The 19269-nt window shown below is 70.0% G+C and overlaps 2 protein-coding genes across 2 annotated transcripts; one reads left to right on the forward strand and one right to left on the reverse strand.

Annotated features, from left to right (window-relative positions):
- The first annotated feature begins 3587 nt into the window (after positions 1-3587).
- On the forward strand, positions 3588-13309 carry LOC102457682 (uncharacterized). Its single transcript, XM_075902517.2, has 14 exons — positions 3588-3740; positions 4235-4405; positions 4493-4594; positions 5016-5066; positions 5307-5477; positions 5549-5625; positions 6092-6199; positions 6468-6591; positions 8141-8219; positions 8292-8421; positions 8501-8661; positions 9675-10046; positions 10228-10363; positions 12285-13309. Exons 1-14 carry the CDS (start codon positions 3723-3725, stop codon positions 13240-13242), a joined length of 2658 nt encoding a protein of 885 aa, XP_075758632.2. The 5' UTR covers positions 3588-3722; the 3' UTR covers positions 13243-13309.
- A 221-nt stretch (positions 13310-13530) lies between these two features.
- EIF3G (eukaryotic translation initiation factor 3 subunit G) lies at positions 13531-18616 on the reverse strand. Its single transcript, XM_075902519.2, has 11 exons — positions 18455-18616; positions 18067-18113; positions 17424-17543; positions 17254-17342; positions 16599-16658; positions 16217-16321; positions 15835-16024; positions 14414-14521; positions 13917-14053; positions 13724-13830; positions 13531-13623 (listed from the first exon to the last, which is right to left on the reverse strand). The coding sequence occupies exons 1-11, from the start codon at positions 18472-18474 to the stop codon at positions 13608-13610; spliced, it is 999 nt and encodes a 332-aa protein (XP_075758634.1). The 5' UTR covers positions 18475-18616; the 3' UTR covers positions 13531-13607.
- Positions 18617-19269: the final 653 nt, after the last annotated feature.

The following is a 19269-nucleotide window of genomic DNA, read 5'->3' on the forward strand; positions in this document are numbered from 1 at the left end:
CGGGCTCCCGGGGACACTGGGGTCCCACAAGCCCCGAGTGCTCAGCCACGGGATTCTGGGGAGCGGACGTCTCCGGCGCCCCGTGGGCTCAGCCGGTGGATGCTGGGGAGCAGGTGGCTCTGGCGCCCCGAGTGCTCAGCCACGGGATTCTGGGGAGCAGGCGGCTCTGACGCCCCGAGTGCTCAGCCACGGGATTCTGGGGAGCGGACGTCTCCGGCGCCCCGTGGGCTCAGCCGGTGGATGCTGGGGAGCAGGTGGCTCTGGCGCCCCGAGTGCTCAGCCACGGGATTCTGGGGAGCAGGCGGCTCTGACGCCCCGTGTGCTCAGCCACGGGATTCTGGGGAGCGGACGTCTCCGGCACCCCATGGGCTCAGCTGGCGGATGCTGGGGAGTAGGTGGCTCTGGCGCCCCGTGTGCTCGGCCGGCGGATGCTGGGGAGCAGCGGCTCTGGCGTCCCGTGGGCTCAGCCGAGGGATGCTGAGGAGTAGGTGGCTCTGGCGTCCCGTGGGCTCAGCCGAGGGATGCTGGGGAGTAGGTGGCTCCAGCGCCCCGTGGGCTCAGCCAATGGATATTGGGGAGCAGCGGCTCTGGCATCCCGTGCGCTCAGCCGTGGGGAGTAGGTGGCTCCGGCGTCCCGTGCGCTCAGCCATGGGGAGTAGGTGGCTCCGGCGCCCCGTGGGCTCAGCTGGCAGATGCTGGGGAGCGGGTGGCTCCGGCGCCCCGTGGGCTCCAACGGCTGATGCTGGGGAGTGGTCAGGCCCAGCCAGCCAGAGATTTGTAGCAACACTGGTGCAAAATGAGGCCTTGGTCCGAGGTTTGCGGGAAAGGCTCTTAGGCCGTTGTGGGCAGCAGCATGGGATCCCCTGGGCTGTGGGGGGCTCAGGTCAGGCCCCTGCTCGGCCTGGTTGAACCTTGGGCTCCTGCGTCCTGGGGGCTGAGCCCGCCCAGCTCTACTGGGTTTGAGCGCCTTGGCCTGTGCTCTCAGGGCAGCTCTCTGTGTGGGGCAGTGCCCCCTAAGCAAGATGAGGCCGAGCCTGGGTTGTACCCACAAAGCCAGCTGGTGTGTAGCACCCATGGCTGGGCTGAGAGCAGGGCCTATTGCGAGTGTGGGCACAGCCTGTCAGCCCGGGGGAGGCAGAGCACCGTGGGGCCAAGCCCCGGGCTGCGAGGGAGCCTGAGAACCACACGGATCCGGCAGCTGCTTCGCGCCAGGCCTCTGCCCAGCCTAGGGGTCAGTTAGCGGATGGAATAGTCGCTGCAACTTGAACTGACTATTCGATTAGTCCATAAGGGCGCCTCGGCCTTTGGAGCGAAAGTGCTGCAGGGAGCACGGGGCCAGTGGGGGACTCTGAGTCCCCAGCTCCATGTGGCGCTGCCACTTTGAAACGCTGCAGGAGCATGGCCTTTAGCTCCACAAGGCGTTTCAAAGCAGCAGCGCCGCATAGAGCCCTGGATCAGCAGGGGAGGGACCCCAGGCTCCCCCTCCTCTTCCCCCCTTTCCGACAGCGGCAGCAAGGGGGGCGGGAGCGACTATGACGAGTGTGTCAACTGTCCAATAAGCATTTGGTTATCAGCTAGTCAAACAGCCGTTCCCTCCCTAGCCCAGCCCTGCAGGGCCTGGGAGCGGGGGCTGGCGCGCTGGGCGCACAACGGGCGCAGGAGTGCGGGGCAGACACCCCCCACTCTGCCTGGCAGCGGAGCCCAAAAGGCAAAGGGATCTTGCCACCCACACAGCGGCCCTGGGAGTTAGGGGAGCATGTACCAAGCCACCTGTGATGGGCTCTCCCGGCAGGGTGAGCATGGAGCAGGGAGCCCCTGGTAGGCCCCATGGTGCAGCGCTGGAGCTCAGGCAGGGCAAGCCCGGAGCCAAGCCGCCTCATTCCAGCACAGGGAAGGGCACAATCTGCTTTGAATTTCCTGGGCTTTGTAGCGCGGCCAAAGCACACTAGGAGCCGGGAGCTGGCCCAGCAGGGCGGAAAGCAGGTCGGAGGGCTGTGCTCCGGGAAGGGAGCGCAGAGCCCGGGAGCCACGCAGAGGGGGGCAGGTGGGAATGGGGGATGCAGAAGGGGTGCAATGGGGGTGGGGGGTGCAGGGAGGAATAGGGGATGCAGGGGGGTGCAATGGGGGTAGGGGGTGCAAGGAGGAATAGGGGATGCAGGGGGTGCAATGGGGGTGGGGGGTGCAGGGAGGGGCAGGTGGGAATGGAGGGTGCAGCGGGATGCAATGGGGTGTGGGGGTGCAGGGAGGAATGGGGGATGCAGAAGGGGTGCAATGGGGTGTGGGGGTGCAGGGAGGGGCAGGTGGGAATGGAGGGTGCAGGGGAGTGCAATGGGGTGTGGGGGATGCAGGGAGGGGCAGGTGGGAATGGGGGGTGCAATGGAATGTGGGGGTGCAGGGAGGAATGGGGGATGCAGAAGGGGTGCAATAGGGTGTGGGGGTGCAGGGAGGGGCAGGTGGCAATGGAGGGTGCAGGGGAGTGCAATGGGGTGTGGGGGATGCAGGGAGGGGCAGGTGGGAATGGGGGTGCAATGGAATGTGGGGGTGCAGGGAGGAATGGGGGATGCAGAAGGGGTGCAATGTGGTGTGGGGGGTGCAGGGAGGAATGGGGATGCAGAAGGGGTGCAATGGGGTGTGGGGGGTGCAGGGAGGAGCAGGTGGGAATGGAGGGTGCAGGGGAGTGCAATGGGGTGTGGGGGATGCAGGGAGGGGCAGGTGGGAATGGGGGGTGCAATGGAATGTGGGGGTGCAAGGAGGAATGGGGGATGCAGAAGGGGTGCAATGTGGTGTGGGGGGTGCAGGGAGGAATGGGGGATGCAGAAGGGGTGCAATGGGGTGTGGGAGGTGCAGGGAGGGGCAGGTGGGAATGGGGGGTGCAATGGAATGTGGGGGTGCAAGGAGGAATGGGGGATGCAGAAGGGGTGCAATGGGGTGTGGGGGTGCAGGGAGGGGCAGGTGGGAATGGAGGGTGCAGGGGAGTGCAATGGGGTGTGGGGGATGCAGGGAGGGGCAGGTGGGAATGGGGGGTGCAATGGAATGTGGGGGTGCAAGGAGGAATGGGGATGCAGAAGGGGTGCAATGGGGTGTGGGGGGTGCAGGGAGGAGCAGGTGGGAATGGAGGGTGCAGGGGAGTGCAATGGGGTGTGGGGGATGCAGGGAGGGGCAGGTGGGAATGGGGGGTGCAATGGAATGTGGGGGTGCAAGGAGGAATGGGGGATGCAGAAGGGGTGCAATGGGGTGTGGGGGGTGCAGGGAGGGGCAGGTAGGAATGGAGGGTGCAGGGGGGTGCAACGGGTGTGGGGGTGCAGGGAGAAATGGGGGATACAGGGGGGTGCAACAGGGTGGGGGGCACAGGGGACAGGTGATAATGGAGGGTGCAGGGGGGTGCAATGGGGTGGGGGTGCAGGGAGGAATGGGGGATGCGGGGGGTGCAATGGAGGTGTGGGGGGTGCAGGGAGGGGCAGGTGGGAATGGAGGGTGCAGGGGAGTGCAATGGGGTGGGGGGTGCAGGGAGGAATGAGGGTGCGGGGGGTGCAATGGGGTGGGGGGCAGGGGGCACAGTGGTGGGTGTAGCAGGGTTCTATCTATAGGGTGCAAGGGGGGGCCACGCCCAGGGATTCCCCGCCCCGGAAGTACCCGGACGTTTTAAGGGGAGCACCGGCCGGAAGTGACCGGAGCGCTGAGGGAGCTGCACCGGAAGTGCTGCGTGCACGTGGGGAGGCAGCATGGGGCGGGCGAGCAAGGTGCGGGGCGGCTCGGGCCGCGCGGGGCGTTTGGGGGGGTGAGATCCAGGGCGGGGGGAGGGGCTCTGGGGGGTGAGATCCAGGGCGGGGGGAGGGGGCTCGGGGGGGGGGGTGAGATCCAGGGCGGGGGGAGGGGCTCTGGGGGGTGAGATCCAGGGCGGGGGGAGGGGGCTCTGGGGGGGGTGAGATCCAGGGCGGGGGGAGGGGGCTCTGGGGGGGGTGAGATCCAGGGCGGGGGGAGGGGCTCTGGGGGGGTGAGATCCAGGGCGGGGGGAGGGGCTCTGGGGGGGGGTGAGATCCAGGGCGGGGGGAGGGGGCTCTGGGGGGGGGTGAGATCCAGGGCGGGGGGAGGGGGCTCTGGGGGGGGGTGGGCGGGGGGAGATCCAGGGCGGGGGGGGGGGGCTCTGGGGTGGGCCGGGGGCGGGGGAGGACTCGGGGGGGCTGGGGGAGCCGGGGGGCTGGGGCTGCACTCACCCTGCCCCCCCGCCCCGCAGAGCAGGAACCAGAAGCGGCAGCGGGCAGCCGCCCAGCAGCAGGCCCAGGAGCTGTTCGCCTCCGTCCCTCACTCCTTCGTCTTCCACCGCGGCCGAGCGGGCCGGAGCCTGCAGCAGCTGGTCCTGGACGTGCGGCGGGTCATGGAGCCGTTCACGGGCAGCGCCCTCCAGGTGAGCCCTGCCCGGCTGCGGGGGTGGCGGGGCGGGGGCAGGGAGGAGCAGGACACGCGTGGGAGCCGGACTCTTGCTGTCTTCCAGGTGCGGAAGAAGAACTCGCTGAAGGACTTTGTGGCGGTGGCGGGGCCCTTGGGAGTGACGCACTTTCTGGTCTTCACCAAATCCCCCACCAGCGTCAACTTTGTAAGTGGGGCTCCAGCAGGCGCCTGTGGGGCTGGGCAGGACCCTGATTGCCCCAGCTCCGTGCTCTGCCAGGCTGGGACTCTCCTTGGGTTCAGTAAGGGGCAGGCGCTGCCCTGGGGCTGGGAGGGGTCTGCTGGAGTCGCTCTGTGCCCACCACCTTCCCCTACAGCCCGGCCCAGAGCATGGCCCTGGCCTGCCTGGTGCTGCATTTGGCTGGGCGCAGAGAGGCACGTGGGCAGGACCCGGTGCCGTTCCTCCCCTGGGGTCTGCAAGTGGGTCCGATGCAGCTGATGATGCAAATCGCACTGAGCACGCTCTGATGTCGCTTTCAAAGTAAACGCACTGATGCATCCGTCCTGCTGGGGGGGGCCCGCTGGTGCTGCCTCCCCCGGCCTCACTCCGGTGTGTGTCTCCCCTGCAGAAACTCTTCCGTCTCCCAGGAGGGCCAACGCTGACCTTCCAGGTCATGCAGGTGGGTGCTGGGGGTCCGGAGCTGCGTCCACCTCTGATAGTTTGGGATTTATTTAACCCTGTGGCCTTACAGCCCAGGCCTGCTAAACTGCTGTGGGTGTGCCTGGCCAGTGTCCGAGCTGGGCAGGGTGCCCCCATGCAGCGAACGAGCCGGGGATGCCCGGGGGGTGAGCCCCAGCCCAGCTGGTCAGCACAGAGCAAACCGGCCGCCAGCGCCCAGCCCTGTTCGTCTGCCCTGCAGTACTCGCTCATCAGGGACGTGGTGTCCTCGCTGAAGCGCCACCGCATGCACGAGCAGCAGTTCACGCACCACCCGCTGCTGGTGCTCAACAACTTCGGCCTGCCGCAGATGCACGTCAAGCTCATGGCCACCATGTTCCAGAACATGTTCCCCTCCATCAACGTGCACAAGGTGCGTGGGGAGAGGCTGGGGGGCGGGACCCCCCCCCCGAGTCAGCGCTCACCTCATGGCTCTGCCCCCAGGTCAACCTGAACACCATCAAGCGGTGCTTGCTGATCACCTATGCCCCGGACACCCAGCGCCTGGACTTCCGCCACTAGTAAGGGGCTGGGGGTGGGGGGCTCTGCCGGCCTGGATGCTCTGATGAGAGGTCAACCTGCTGATGGCTTGGTGATTTCCTCCTACAGTAAACGCTCTGACGCATCCGGGGGGGGCGGGGGCTCAGCAGACAGACACACGAGCAGCTCCTCCTCCTTCCCAGGTGTGGGCTGATCCCCGGGCTGGAGACGGCGTCTCGGGGCAGGCCCTGTGATGTACAGCGGCCCGTCCCTGCAGCTGTGTGGGGGTGGGCCCCGGGGCCTGGCTTGAGCCACGGCGGCAGGTGGGGACCCGCGAGCCCGGGAGCAGCAGCGCTGGGTTGGAATCACGTGGCCGTGGCCAGGCTGCCCCAGCTGGCAGAGCTGTTCAGTCCCATCTGCCCTTGAGCCCCACCCCCGGTCCTGCTCCCAGAGGCCCCTGCCTGCTGAGCATGGCCCCGGGCGTGACCCGCCTGTCTCCTCCCCCAGCAGCGTGAAGGTGGTGCCCGTGGGCGCCAGCAAAGGCCTCAAGAAGCTGCTGCAGGAGAAGTTCCCCAACATGAGCCGGCTGCAGGACATCAGTGAGCTGCTGGCCAAGTGAGCGCGGGGCCCCGTGCGCCAGAGCCTGCCCGGGGGAGTCGGGAACTCGCAGCTGCGCCTAGCGTCTCAGCCCGGCCATGGCTCCCTCCGACAGGTCGCCCTGCATCGCCCGTGCCTGCTGCCGGCCTGGGGAGCAGCCTCCGAGGCTGCAGGGTGGGGTGGAGGCAGGTCTCCGGGTTTCTGCTCCCAACTGGGGCAGGGGAGCCTAGTGGGCAAAGCAGAGCTCGGCCCAGCTGTCCTGCCACTGGCTGGGTTTTCCCCGCAGGGACATTAACTTGTCGGAGAGCGAGGCCGAGCAGGACGGGAGCCACAACATCCTGGAGCTGCCTCAGGCCTACGCGGGCCGGGGGAACATGAAGGCCCAGCAGAGTGCAGTGCGCTTAACAGAGGTGTGCTGCAGGCGGGGGGGTGGGGTGGGGGCAGCAGCATGCTGGCAGGTGGGGGTGGTGGGCTCGGGGGTGGTGAGGGGGAGCTGGCGGGGTGGTGGGTGGGATGGGAGGGGGTGGTGGGGGGTGGGGTGGCTCAGAAGGGGGTGGGGGGCGGGGGGCTGGGAGGAGGGGGAAGTGGGGGACGCGGGGGCTCGGTGACGGGAAGCTGGTGGGGTGGTGGGTGGGATGGGACGGGTGCCTCGGTAGGAAGGGGAGGTGGGGGACGCGGGGGCTCGGTGGCAGGGGGAGCTGGCGGGGTGGTGGGTGGGGTGGGACGGGGGGCTCGGTGGCAGGGGGAGCTGGCGGGGTGGTGGGTGGGGTGGGACGGGGGGCTCGGTAGGAAGAGGAGGTGGGGGACGCGGGGGCTCGGTGGCAGGGGGAGCTGGCGGGGGGCGGAGGGCTCGGTAGGAGGGGGAGGTGGGGGATGCGGGGGCTCGGTGGCAGGGGGAGCTGGCGGGGTGGGACGGGGCTCGGTGGCAGGGGGAGCTGGCGGGGTGGTGGGGCGGGGGGCTCGGTGGCAGGGGGAGCTGGCGGAGTGGGACAGGGGGCTCGGTGGCAGGGGGAACTGGCGGGGTGGTGGGGCGGGGGGCTCGGTGGCAGGGGGAGCTGGCGGAGTGGGACGGGGGGCTCGGTGGCAGGGGGAGCTGGCGGGGTGGTGGGTGGGGTGGGACAGGGGGCTCGGTGGCAGGGGGAGCTGGCGGGGTGGGACAGGGGGCTCGGTGGCAGGGGGAGCTGGCGGGGTGGTGGGTGGGGTGGGACAGGGGGGCTCGGTGGCAGGGGGAGCTGGCGGGGTGGTGGGTGGGGTGGGACGGGGGGCTCGGTGGCAGGGGGAGCGGGCGGGGGGCTCGGTGGCAGGGGGAGCTGGAGGGGTGGTGGGTGGGGTGGGACGGGGGCTCGGTGGCAGGGGGAGCTGGCGGGGTGGTGGGTGGGGTGGGACGGGGGGCTCGGTGGCAGGGGGAGCTGGCGGGGTGGTGGGACAGGGGGCTCGGTGGCAGGGGGAGCTGGCGGGGTGGTGGGACGGGGGCTCGGTGGCAGGGGGAGCTGGCGGGGTGGTGGGTGGGGTGGGACAGGGGGCTCGGTGGCAGGGGGAGCTGGCGGGGTGGTGGGTGGGGTGGGACGGGGGGCTTGGTGGCAGGGGGAGCTGGCGGGGTGGTGGGATGGGGGCTCGGTGGCAGGGGGAGCTGGCGGGGTGGTGGGACGGGGCTCGGTGGCAGGGGGAGCTGGCGGGGTGGTGGGTGGGGTGGGACGGGGGCCTCGGTGGCAGGGGGAGCTGGCGGGGTGGTGGGTGGGTGGTGGGTGGGACGGGGGGCTCGGTGGCAAGGGGAGCTGGCGGGGTGGTGGGTGGGTGGTGGGTGGGTGGGACGGGGGGCTCGGTGGCAGGGGGAGCTGGCGGGCGGGTGCCACCTGTCGGGGTGTCTGAGCCATCAAGGAGCCACTAAGCGTTCTGCTCCGCCCCACGGGGAAGCTGGGTGGGGCTGGCCCGGCTGACGGCTTGTCCCCTCCCCGGCAGATCGGCCCCCGCATGACCCTGCAGCTGGTCAAGGTGGAAGAAGGGCTGGGCCAGGGCAGCGTGCTGTACCACAGCCTGGGTAAGTGCCCCTGCCCCACCCCTCTGCAGCCCTGGCCCCGGGCCCGGCCCCACTGAGCCTCTCCCCCCCCAGTTCACAAGACGGAGGAGGAGCTCCGGGCCGTGCTGGCCCGGCGGGAGCGGAGGCTGCAGCTCAAGGCCGCGCGGCGCCACAAGCAGGAGGCCGACGTGCAGCGCAAGAAGGAGCAGCGGGAGGCCCACAGGTGAGCGGGCTCCGGCCCGGGAGCGGTGCATGCTGGGAGCTGTAGTTCTCGGGGGGCCTGACGGCGCTGTGGCCCGCAGGACGCTGAGCCTGGCCGGGATGAAGAGGAAGCAGCAGCAGGGGGAGGACGGCGACAGCGAAGCGGAGGATCCTGGGATGCTGCAGGACCAGGACCCGGCTGACCAATCAGACGACGACGCGGAGTATTACCGCCAGGAAGTGGGCGAGGAGCCCGACGAGGGTGAGTTGGGCCCAGGCCAGCTGGTCCGGTCTCTGCGGGTGCAGCTGCCAACGGGCTCTGCCCGAGCCGGGCTGTGACTCTAGTTCAAAGTAAAGACTCGGCTGCCCCCGGCAGGGCCACCGGGACGGCGCTGGGCCCCGGCCCCCGGCAGGGCCACCGGGACGGCGCTGGGCCCCGGCCCCCGGCAGGGCCACCGGGACGGCGCTGGGCCCCGGCCCCCGGCAGGGCCACCGGGACGGCGCTGGGCCCCGGCCCCCGGCAGGGCCACCGGGACGGCGCTGGGCCCCGGCCCCCGGCAGGGCCACCGGGACGGCGCTGGGCCCCGGCCCCCGGCAGGGCCACCGGGACGGCGCTGGGCCCCGGCCCCCGGCAGGGCCACCGGGACGGCGCTGGGCCCCGGCCCCCGGCAGGGCCACCGGGACGGCGCTGGGCCCCGGCCCCCGGCAGGGCCACCGGGACGGCGCTGGGCCCCGGCCCCCGGCAGGGCCACCGGGACGGCGCTGGGCCCCGGCCCCCGGCAGGGCCACCGGGACGGCGCTGGGCCCCGGCCCCCGGCAGGGCCACCGGGACGGCGCTGGGCCCCGGCCCCCGGCAGGGCCACCGGGACGGCGCTGGGCCCCGGCCCCCGGCAGAGCCACCGGGACGGCGCTGGGCCCCGGCCCCCGGCAGGGCCACCGGGACGGCGCTGGGCCCCGGCCCCCGGCAGGGCCACCGGGACGGCGCTGGGCCCCGGCCCCCGGCAGGGCCACCGGAACGGCGCTGGGCCCCGGCCCCCGGCAGAGCTGTGTCTAATAGCTGCTACGGGAGTCCAGTTTCAGGCCTGGGTCCCGTCACCAGCCGGCCCTGCCCTCGGAGCCCCCTGGCACCTGATGCTTGGGGGGGGGGGGTCAAGTCCTCTGGTGGGTGGTTCTAGTAATCTGCCCAGGGTCCACCCCCTGTGCCCTCCAGCTGTCCTGGTTCTCACCCCCGGGCCTCTGCAGCCCCAGCTCATGACTCTGCATTTCCTCCCCCAGATCTGTTCCCCAAACGTGCCAAGAGAAAAGCAGGGCTCCTGCACTCCCCCCAGCCCAGGAAGAGACTGAGAACGGGGGAGCAGCCTGGCAGAGCCAGCCGCAAGGCGAAGCCCGGGCGATCCCCTGGCCAGCCACGGAGGGGCAGGCGCCCCCCCCAGGCGACAGGGGACTCCCAGAGGCCGGGGGGCCCCAGACAGCAGCAAGGAACACGCGAACCGAAGCCGAAAGGCCCCAGGTCTCCGGGGCAGCAGGGACGTGCCCGAGGCCCGAGGGTCCTTGCCTCGAATTTCAGAAGGCTGGGGCAGCGGAGGAAGCAGGCGGCCCAGCAGAAGGGGACACGCCAGGGGCCCAGGGCCCCCAAGAAGGGGCGGCACTAGAGCCCTCCCGGACTCTGTCTTGGCTATAGACTGTGGGTGCCCTGTGCTGGCTGCAATACACCACTTGGCCCTGCCCTCTGTCTCCTGCTGAGCGAGGGGTTGCTGCATTCCCCGCCTCTGGGCGGGGCGCGATGGGTGCAGGGTTACCCCCCCGCAGGGCGGAAGCACAGTCTGAGCGCGGGCACACGCTGAGCCTTTCCTTGTGGTGTTGGGGAAGTGGTGGGGCAGCTTCTCCCTTCAGCCAGCCGCGGGCAGGAAGGAACCTCTGTCTGCTGTCCTGGGGCGAGCAGCACGGAGCCAGGGCCGTGCCAGGTGAGGGGGCACTTCTGGGCTCTCTGAGGCCTGAGACTTGGACTTTCCTGCCCGGGGCGGGTGCGCTGGCTGCCATGTGTGGGGGAGGGGGGGCGGGCAGGGTCTGTCCCAGAGGCCCTGGCACCCAGCAGCTGGGGGAGGAGACCCTAGAGCAGGATCCCAGGACTGGGGGGTAGGAACCATGCCCTGTGGGGTAAGGCTGAGGGGGGAGGGGCACTGCTCACAGGCACGGAGGCAGTGGGGAGGTGAGTGCAGCTATTGGGGGCTACCGGCCCTTGTCTGTTCAGTGTGCGGCATGGGGCTGCTGGCAGCACAGGCTGACCCCTCCCTGGGCCCCTGTGGGGGTGGGGAAGAAGTCAGCTTGTAACCCACAAGAGCCCCCTAAGCCCCAGCTCAGGGCTCTGTTGTAAATGGGGGAGGTGGCCGGGGGGGGGGGGGGGGGGGGAAGGGACGGGACTTTCCACTGCGCTGGCTGCTGCAGTGAGCGCAGCTTTTGTGCAGGGGCCTGTGGGCAGGCGGCCTGGGCCTGTGGCTGCACTCGGCATGGCTGTGGCCCGGGGACCAGGCTGAGCACAGCCCAGGCTGCAGCCTGTGAACTCCCCCAGTTGTCACCTTGGGGCCTGGCCTGCAGCGGGTGAGAGCAGCTCAGCTCAGAGCCCCAGGGCGGGGGCGGAAGGTCAGTCCCGCAGGCAGGGAGGTCAGAACTGCTCACGGTATCCCCCTGTACAACACTGCCCCCCAGCAGCAGGAAGCCTGGGGCCACGCTGCGGCCAGTGGGCAGCAACACTTCTCTGCAGCCTGGGCTGTTCCTCTTCTGTGTCCTGCGTGAGGGGCTGGCCTGGGGGCTGGCCACAGCCACACTCACGTCCTAACAGCCGGTGGGCTCTACCGTGCCACTGGCTGCCTGGCTTCTGGAACCAAGGCAGCCAGCACCTAGGCCACCCAGCAAGGCCAAATTGTTGGCACCATCGGGGGGGGGAGGGGGGCATGGCTCAAGGCTGCTGAAGGGCCAGCTGCACCAGGCACATGGAGCCACATTCACCTAAGAGGCAACATCCTTCACATCAGCCCCTCTACAGGACAAGCTCAGTGGCACAGCCAGGCTGCGGCTAATTGGCATGATTTTCCGGAAATGCTTTTAACAGAAAAGTTTCTATTAAAAGCATTTGCGGAAAGTGTCCGTGCCAGTCTAGACGCGCTTTGTGCAAGAAAGCCTGATCGCCATTTTCACAACTGCGGCTTTTTTGCACAAAACAAATCTGAGCTGCCTACACCGGCCCTTTTGCGCAAAAGGACTTTGCCCGAACGGGAGCAGCACCGTATTTCCGCAAGAAGCCCTGATTTCAGACAGGACGTCAGGGCTGTTGCAGAAATTCAAGCCACCAGCATAGACAGCTGGCAAGATTTTCCAGAGAAGTGGCTGATTTTCCAGAAAAACTGACCCAGCCCCCGTGTAGTCGCCCCCCCCCCCCCCCCCCACACACACACACTGCTGGAGTTGGGAAGGCTCAGCAAAGGGTAACACGACAGGGTAGCTTTGTAGGCGACTGGTGCAGAGAAAGTTATTGAATCCTGCGTGTGACAGACTAGGTCACCAAATAGGCAACATGTTTAAAACACAAGGAATATTTCCTGCAGCAGTCACCTGCGGAACTCCCTGCCATGAGGCGTGAAGGGCAGGACTTGGAAAGGGTGCTGAATGGAGGCGAGGTCCCTCAATGGCAACTGGCGGGGGGGCGGGGGGAGGAATCCATGTGCCAGAGCCTGGGAATGACCCGGGGGGGGTCACTTGCTGGTTGCCTGCTCCGCTCCCGCCCTCTGGGGCACTGGGTGAGACGGAGCCGGGGGCTGGCCCCCCGTTAGCAGCAGAGGGGAGACAAAGGCTCCCTGCCTAACTCCAACCCCCCCTGCTTTGGCCCAGGATGAACTGCACAGAGGGGGCCATCCGTGACTTCCAGGAACGCTTGTGGCCCGTGCTGGCGGTGGAGTTCCTCCTGGCTGTGCCTGGCAATGCGCTGGCCATCTACCGCTTTGTGGCCCATGAGCGCGCCTGGCACTCGGGCATCGTGTACTCCTTCAACCTGGCCGTCAGCGGCCTGCTCTACGCCCTCTCCCTGCCCTTCCTGGCTGCCTACTACTACCCGCCCAAGCACTGGAGCCACGGCCTGGCCCTCTGCAAGCTCGAGCGCTTCCTCTTCACCTGCAACCTCTACGGCAGCATCTTCTTCCTCACCTGCATCAGCCTCAACCGCTACCTGGGCATCGTGCACCCCTTCCTGGTGCACGGGCGGCTGGAGCCGCGCCACGCCAAGCTGCTGAGCGCCGGCGGCTGGCTGCTGGTGGCCGTCCTGGCCGCCCCCACGCTGCACTTCTCGGAGCTGCGGCCCCAGGGGAACGAGACAGAGTGTCTGGGCAGTGCCAAACAGGAGCAGCTGCCCACCTACCAGCCCTACGGCCTCTTCCTGGCGGCCTTCGGCTGCGGGCTGCCCTTCCTGCTCACGCTCTGCTCCTACGCGGCCATCCTCCGCACCGTCTGCCGCAACCCCCACATCACCCGGCTGGAGAAGCGCAAGGTGGGGCGGCTGGTGAGCATGGGGCTGGCGCTCTACGCGGTGTCCTACCTGCCCTACCACGTCCTGCGCAACCTCAACCTGGACCGGCGCCGGAAGCTCTGCAGCCCTGACTCTGGCTCGCTCAACATCCACACGGCCTACCAGCTCAGCAAGGTCCTGGTCACCCTCAACATCTGCGCCCACCCGCTGCTCTACACTGCCCTGGCCAACAGCATGTGGGGCTGGTGCAGCGCCCGCCCCCGGCCGCCTGGGGCTGAGCCGCCCGAGCGCCAGGCTCAGGGACTAGCTGTGGCTAGTGCACGCTAGGCCCCGGGACGGCCCTGCCTGGGGGTGGGCTCCTGCCAGCTCAGTCATTAAAGCGAAGCATCAGCCAGCTGCTCCGAGTCGCCTGCTCTCTGGCCGCCTCCCCCGCAGCGGCTGGTTTCCTGTGCATGTGGCCCGCGCCGCTGCCTGTTCCCATCACGCCGCGAGCCAGCCGCCTGACACAAGCAGGGCACGGGGGCTCGCCCCCGCTTCCCGCCAGCTCACAGGGCCCTACCCAGCAGGCAGAGCAGGGTGGGAGGCCCCGGAGGAAATGAGTCTCCCACACGCCCGGCTGGGATGAATCTTTATTAGCGACCGAGTCCCCAAACGGTGTCAGCCCTTCCGGGAGCTGCAGGCAGGCGCCGGCCTCAGTTGGTGGAGGGTCTGTGTGGGCGAGAGGGGGGATTAGAATGGGAGGCCTGTACACGCACACGCACACACCATGCTCCCCCGCCCCCGCAGGCAGCCCACACCCAGCACTCACTTGGCCCACTCCACGCTGAGGATCAGGTGGTCGTAGCCGAAGCCGGAGACGCCGGCTATGGCCCGGGCAGCATCCTCTCGGCGGTGGAAGCTGATGAAGGCGAAGCCCTGGGGAGGAAGCAGGAGGTGAGCTCGCTTCAGGCCCCAGGGAGCTGTGGGGGACAGCCTGGCTCTGCCCCTGCCCCAGCCCTCACCTTGGACTGTCCCGTGGTCTTGTCCTTGGCCAGGTAGATCCTGGAGATGGAGCCGAAGGGGCGGAACAGCTCCTGCAGGTCGGTTTCCCGCGTGTCCTCCGACAGGTTGGTGACCCGGATGGTGGCGTTGTCGTCGGCTGGGGAAAGGGGCCAGTCAGGGCAGTGGGAACAGCGCAGCACCAGGGACAGGCACCCCCAGGGGGTGCTACTGCTCCTGGGGCACATGGGGAGAGCCCTGCGTGTCCATGCAGGGCTCCCCCTACCTCCCATCGCCAGGTGGCACCAGCTCCCTCCTAAATCTCCCTGCAGGGGGGCCAAGAGGTGAGCACCACCCCGCGGAGACCCCACCCCTCCAGATGGGCCTCGGGGGGCTGCAGCAAACGCCAGCCTGTGGATCGGTGATGGAGCCGGCAGAGCGGCTCTGCTGCTGTGTCCCCGCAGGAGGGCGGCCCCTAGCCTAAGGGTGGGGAGCGGAAAGGTCCAGGCCTGCCACTTACCCCTGCGGTTGGGCTGCATGGACTCCCCCCGGCGGCTGGCTCCGTCACGCAGGCTGGGCGGGACGTATTTCCCCGTCTTGCTGGCCTGCGCCTGCACTGGCTCCGGCTCTGAGGGCAGGGAGTAGGGCTGAGAGCAGTGCCTGGACCCCAGCCACCCGCCAGGAACCGGCCAGCGGGAGCCCCCGCCCCCTCCCCAGACCGGCCGGCCCCACAGCCCACACCCCACGGGACCAGCTGGCCCCACAGCCACCACTGGGGAGCCCCCGCCCCAGATATGGGTCGGTCCCACAGCCCCCCCACCCCAAGGGACCGGCCAGCCCCACAGCCCACACCCCACGGGACCGGCCAGCCCCACAGCCACCACTGGGGAGCCCCCGCCCCCTCCCCAGAGACCGGCTCCCACATGGAGCCGCCACTGGGGAGCCCATGACCCTCAGAGCCACTGAAGCCAGCTGGCAGAGCAGCCCCCACGGCCCCGGGAAGCTCCCCTGCAAGCCTGGTGCCCGCTGGCTGGTCAGGCCATGCAGGACGAGCTGTCTGCACCGAAAGGACATTCCTAAGAAATGAGCTGAGGCAGCAAAGGGCCCCGCCCGGTCTGCAGGGGCAGAGCCCCAGGGCGGAGCAGGGCACGTGCAGCGAGGCAGCCGAAAGGGCAAAGGGGCCTGGGGCTGAAGCAGGGCTTGGCACCTGCCCCAAAGCAGCAGCAGCCTGCGGGCGGGGTGGCGTTCACTTTTCAGGGGTCTCCGGGACGGTGGAGGGGAGCAACGGGGACCCCTGGAGAGCCAGCCCTGACGGACAAAGGGCTCCTGGCACTGGAGGCAGCTGCTCTCACATCCCAGTCTCCAGCAGGCCAGTGTGTGACCAGACCTCGCTCAGCACGCCAGGCAGCCTGGACCCCGCAGACCCCTCTGGGCTACAGCGAGTGACTCCTGGCGGGCCGGGGCTGGGCTGGCAGAGTCGGGAGTTAGCTGGGTCAGGCAGCCTCTGCTCCGGCTGTGGCCTAGGGGTGACACGGGGTTCACGGCCTGGCTTCCCGGTGCCGGGTTTATGGCCCCGGCTGGCGCTCACACTGCCAGTGGGAGACGACTCACGAGCTGCCTGGGAAGAGGCAGAGCAGCCACGCCAGGGGTGGGCTAGTCAACGAGCTGGCAAGGCGGGTTAAGCTCTGGGTGCGGCCAGGCGGGCGGACGGACTCAATTGCACCCAGACCCGGAGCAGCAGGGGCGCCCGGCACCGGGGGACCCAGTGGGAGCATACAGCAAGGCAGCACAGCCAGGTTCACTAAGCCTTCACATAGCCCCAGATCTCTGGACACAGCCCCCTGCCCATCTCCCACGCCTGGGGACCTGCCTTGCCCCCGCTGGCCAGCCCACAGTCAAGCCAGAGTGCCCCATTGTGCCCCCTGCCCTCCCCAGCCGCACCTCCTGGGAGCTTCTCCTTCTCGCCCGTAGACAGGCCCAGCTGCTCGGCCAGCTCCTTCTGCATGGGGCCCAGCGTGTCCTTGTAGGGGCAGCGCGTCGTCCAGTGGTCGCCCTTGCAGATCCGGCACGACACGATCTTCTGCCCCTTCAGCTTGTTCATGGGGTCCTCCTCCTCCTGGCAGTTCAGGTCCTACAGCAGAGGGGGAGCCCCGTCAGCCCCACGGCGCCCTCCTCGCCGGGGGCAGGGCCCCGGACTCCACCCCGGCGAGCCTGGACTCCCCCCGCCTCTTAGAGCAGCCCAGCTCCAACGCATGGGGGCAGGAGGGCCCATGGGTTGCTGTCAGAGCCCTGGGCCCCCCGCCACTCCCCGCTCTGCCCTCACCTCCTTGCTGGTGATGAAGGTCATGAAGACGTCATCGCTCACGGTGGTCGTGGCCACGTTGGGGCCCGGAGCGTCGAACTCGGAGTTGCCGAATTTCTTCCAGTTCTGGGCAAGAGCCAATGAGCTGGTGGGGGAGGGGCTGAGGAGACCGTCCCCCCGTTCCCCACACGCACTCCCTGGGCCTTGCCGTCTCAGGCCCTGACACCAAGCGTCCTGCAGGCACGGGAGCCCCGGCTGACACCGGGACCCAGCTCTGCTGCCCAGCAGGTCAAGGGGCTCCCAGGGGAGCAGTGGGGTGGGACTAGGCTGGGGCACTTCCCAGCGCCCTGCACACACCTGTGATCCCACCCCCCGGCCAGCGGCCAGGGCCGAGCTCACTCACCTTCCGACGCGCCACAGCCTTAGAGGCCTTCCTGGTCTCAATGCGGAAGGTGCGGATGATCTGGGACATAAGCACAGAAGAGCAGCCCGGCGGGGTCAGACCAACGGCCCACCCAGCCCAGGGTCCGGGCTGCCGACAGCGGCCACTGCCAGGCGCCCCAGCGGGACCGGACAGAGCCCTCCAGTGAGCCGCCCCCCTTGCCCATTCCCAGCCTCTGACAGAGGCCAGAGACTCCATTTCTAGCCGCCCTGGCCCTTGGCTCTGGACTCAGCAGCCCCCTGGCTCTGCGAGCTCCTTTCGAGGCCTTTCCCGGCTGCTTTGGACTGACCACAGTACCAGTCGCTGAGAGCCCTGGGGTCAGGCGGGGTCACAGCTTGCCGGGGGGGGGGCCTGCCACCCCATGCTCCAGCTGCCATGCCTGCCTGCCGGGCCATGGGGCAGGAGGGCCACAGGGCGCGTGGGGGCTTCGGAGGGGGGTGAGTCCTAGCAGGGCCAGTCCTTGCGATTAGGAGAAAGTGGCCGAGAAGCGAAAGCAAATGAAGCCCCAGACTGGGGAGCCCCACTGCTCAGGGGCTGGGAAGGGCTTTGCAGACGCAGGATTCCAGCCGGGAGCCCAGGGAACTCTAGGGCCTGCTCTCCAGCCCCCCCCACTCACCTTCACTTTGCGCCCATCCTCCTCCTCCCGGTACTCTGTGATGGTTTTGATGTTCCCGTTGATGAGCTCCTTTGGGGACGGGAGAGGACCTACAGAGGGAAGGGGAAGCCGGTAAGAACTGTGAGACCAGGTGCTCCTGGCAGGGGGTCCTGCACCCCGGCGGCTCTTACCTCCCTTCAGCAGCTCAGCATCTGCGCTCAGGTCCACGCTCTGGGGGGTCACGGTCGGGGTCACGCTCAGCCCCCCACTCAGGGGCAGGTCCTTCAGCAGCTCGCTAGTGACGCATTTGTCTGGGAAGAGAAGCGAGGTCGCGGCACTGATCTAAGGATGGGAGGGGAAGGACGCCCCCTCCGCCCCGGGGCTGGGAGAGGCTGCAACCAGCCTGCCCCCCCCGGCACAGAGCAACCAGCCTGCCCCCCCCTCCTCAGACCATCCCCCCCCCGGCACAGAGCAACCAGCCTGCCCCCCCCCCAGACCATCCCCCCCCCCCGGCACAGAGCAACCAGCCTGCCCCCCCCCTCAGACCATCCCCCCCCCCCGGCACAGAGCAACCAGCCTGCCCCCCCCTCCTCAGACCATCCCCCCCCCGGCACAGAGCAACCTGCCTGCCCTCCCCTCCTCAGACCCCCCCCCCCAGGAGGAAGCCCCAGGGCAGGGGACCCCCAGGCTCTGGCCCTGCAGCAGCTCAGCGCAGTCACCCGCGTCCCGGCAAGTGGGGGGGCCCGGCCCCCGGGAGCTGCAGGCTCGAACCCGGCCCCCAGCCGGGAGGGGCGGGGGGGTCCGGGGGGGTCCTGGCGCGCGGGGGCTTCTCACCGTCGTCGCCTTCCTCCTCCACCTGGTCCGCCCAGCTGGGCTTCGAGCTGCGGGACAGAGACAGTCACAGAGCGGCCCCCCCGAGAGCCCCCCGGCCCCGCCCCCTCCGGCCCCCCCCGGCCCCGAGAGCCCCCCGGCCCCCCCCGCCCCCCGAGAGCCCCCCGGCCCCGCCCCCCGAGAGCCCCCTCGGCTCCCCCCGGCACCGCCCCCGAGAGACCCCCGGCCCCGCCCCGGCCCCGCCCCCCGAGAGACCCCCCGGCTCCCCCCGCCCCCCGAGAGCCCCCCGGCCCCGCCCCCCGAGAGCCCCCCCGGCCCCCGAGAGCCCCCCCCGGCCCCGCCCCCCGAGAGCCCCCCGGCCCCCTCGGCTCCCCCCGGCCCCGCCCCTCACTCGTAGTCCCCCGTGGGCATGGCGGCGACGGCAGGACTCGGCCTCGCTCCCTCTCTCGCGCGGGCCGGAAGCGGAAGCGCGCGGGGCAGCGAGTCGCGGCTAGAGCGGCCCCGTGGGCATGGCGGCGCGGGGCCTGCTGGGAGAGGGCGTGGCGCTGCAGTGCATGCCGGGAGCCGCACCTGGCCGGGAGCGGGGAGGGGCGGAGCTGGCGCGGTGCATGCCGGGAGACGCACCTGCTGCGGGGCTGTAGCGGCGGCGCCCCCTGCTGGGCGGGGTCCGGGCTCCCGCAGGGCGCAGCGCTGGGACCCCCGGCCATAGCGCACATGGGGGGGCGCTGGGACCCCCGGCCATAGCGCACATGGGGGGGGGCGCTGGGACCCCCCGGCCATAGCGCACATGGGGGGTGCTGGGACCCCCCGGCCATAGCGCACGTGGGGGGGGCGCTGGGAACCCCCGGCCATAGCGCACGTGGGGGGACGCTGGGACCCCCCGGCCATAGCGCACATGGGGGGGCGCTGGGACCCCCGGCCATAGCGCACATGGGGGGCGCTGGGACCCCCGGCCATAGCGCACGTGGGGGGACGCTGGGACCCCCCGGCCATAGCGCACATGGGGGGGGCGCTGGGACCCCCCGGCCATAGCGCACATGGGGGGGCGCTGGGACCCCCGGCCATAGCGCACATGGGGGGGGGCGCTGGGACCCCCCGGCCATAGCGCACATGGGGGGACGCTGGGACCCCCGGCCATAGCGCACGTGGGGGGACGCTGGGACCCCCCGGCCATAGCGCACATGGGGGGGCGCTGGGACCCCCGGC

Source organism: Pelodiscus sinensis, chromosome 31 (assembly GCF_052426305.1).
Source record: "Pelodiscus sinensis isolate ZL-2025 chromosome 31, ASM5242630v1, whole genome shotgun sequence".
NCBI lineage: Eukaryota > Metazoa > Chordata > Testudines > Trionychidae > Pelodiscus > Pelodiscus sinensis.

Bases quoted from the DNA above. Each gene is read 5' to 3' on its own strand.
- LOC102457682 (XM_075902517.2), top strand. The intron at 5,067-5,306 runs GTGGGTGCTGGG...TCTGCCCTGCAG, and splicing joins TGACCTTCCAGGTCATGCAG to TACTCGCTCATCAGGGACGT. The intron at 5,478-5,548 runs GTGCGTGGGGAG...CTCTGCCCCCAG, and splicing joins CCTCCATCAACGTGCACAAG to GTCAACCTGAACACCATCAA.
- EIF3G (XM_075902519.2), bottom strand. From the start codon at position 18,474: ATGCCCACGGGGGACTACGA. The intron at 16,322-16,598 runs GTGAGTGAGCTC...GCTCTTGCCCAG, and splicing joins AGGCTGTGGCGCGTCGGAAG to AACTGGAAGAAATTCGGCAA. The intron at 14,522-15,834 runs GTGCGGCTGGGG...CCCTGCCCTCAG, and splicing joins GAAGGAGAAGCTCCCAGGAG to AGCCGGAGCCAGTGCAGGCG.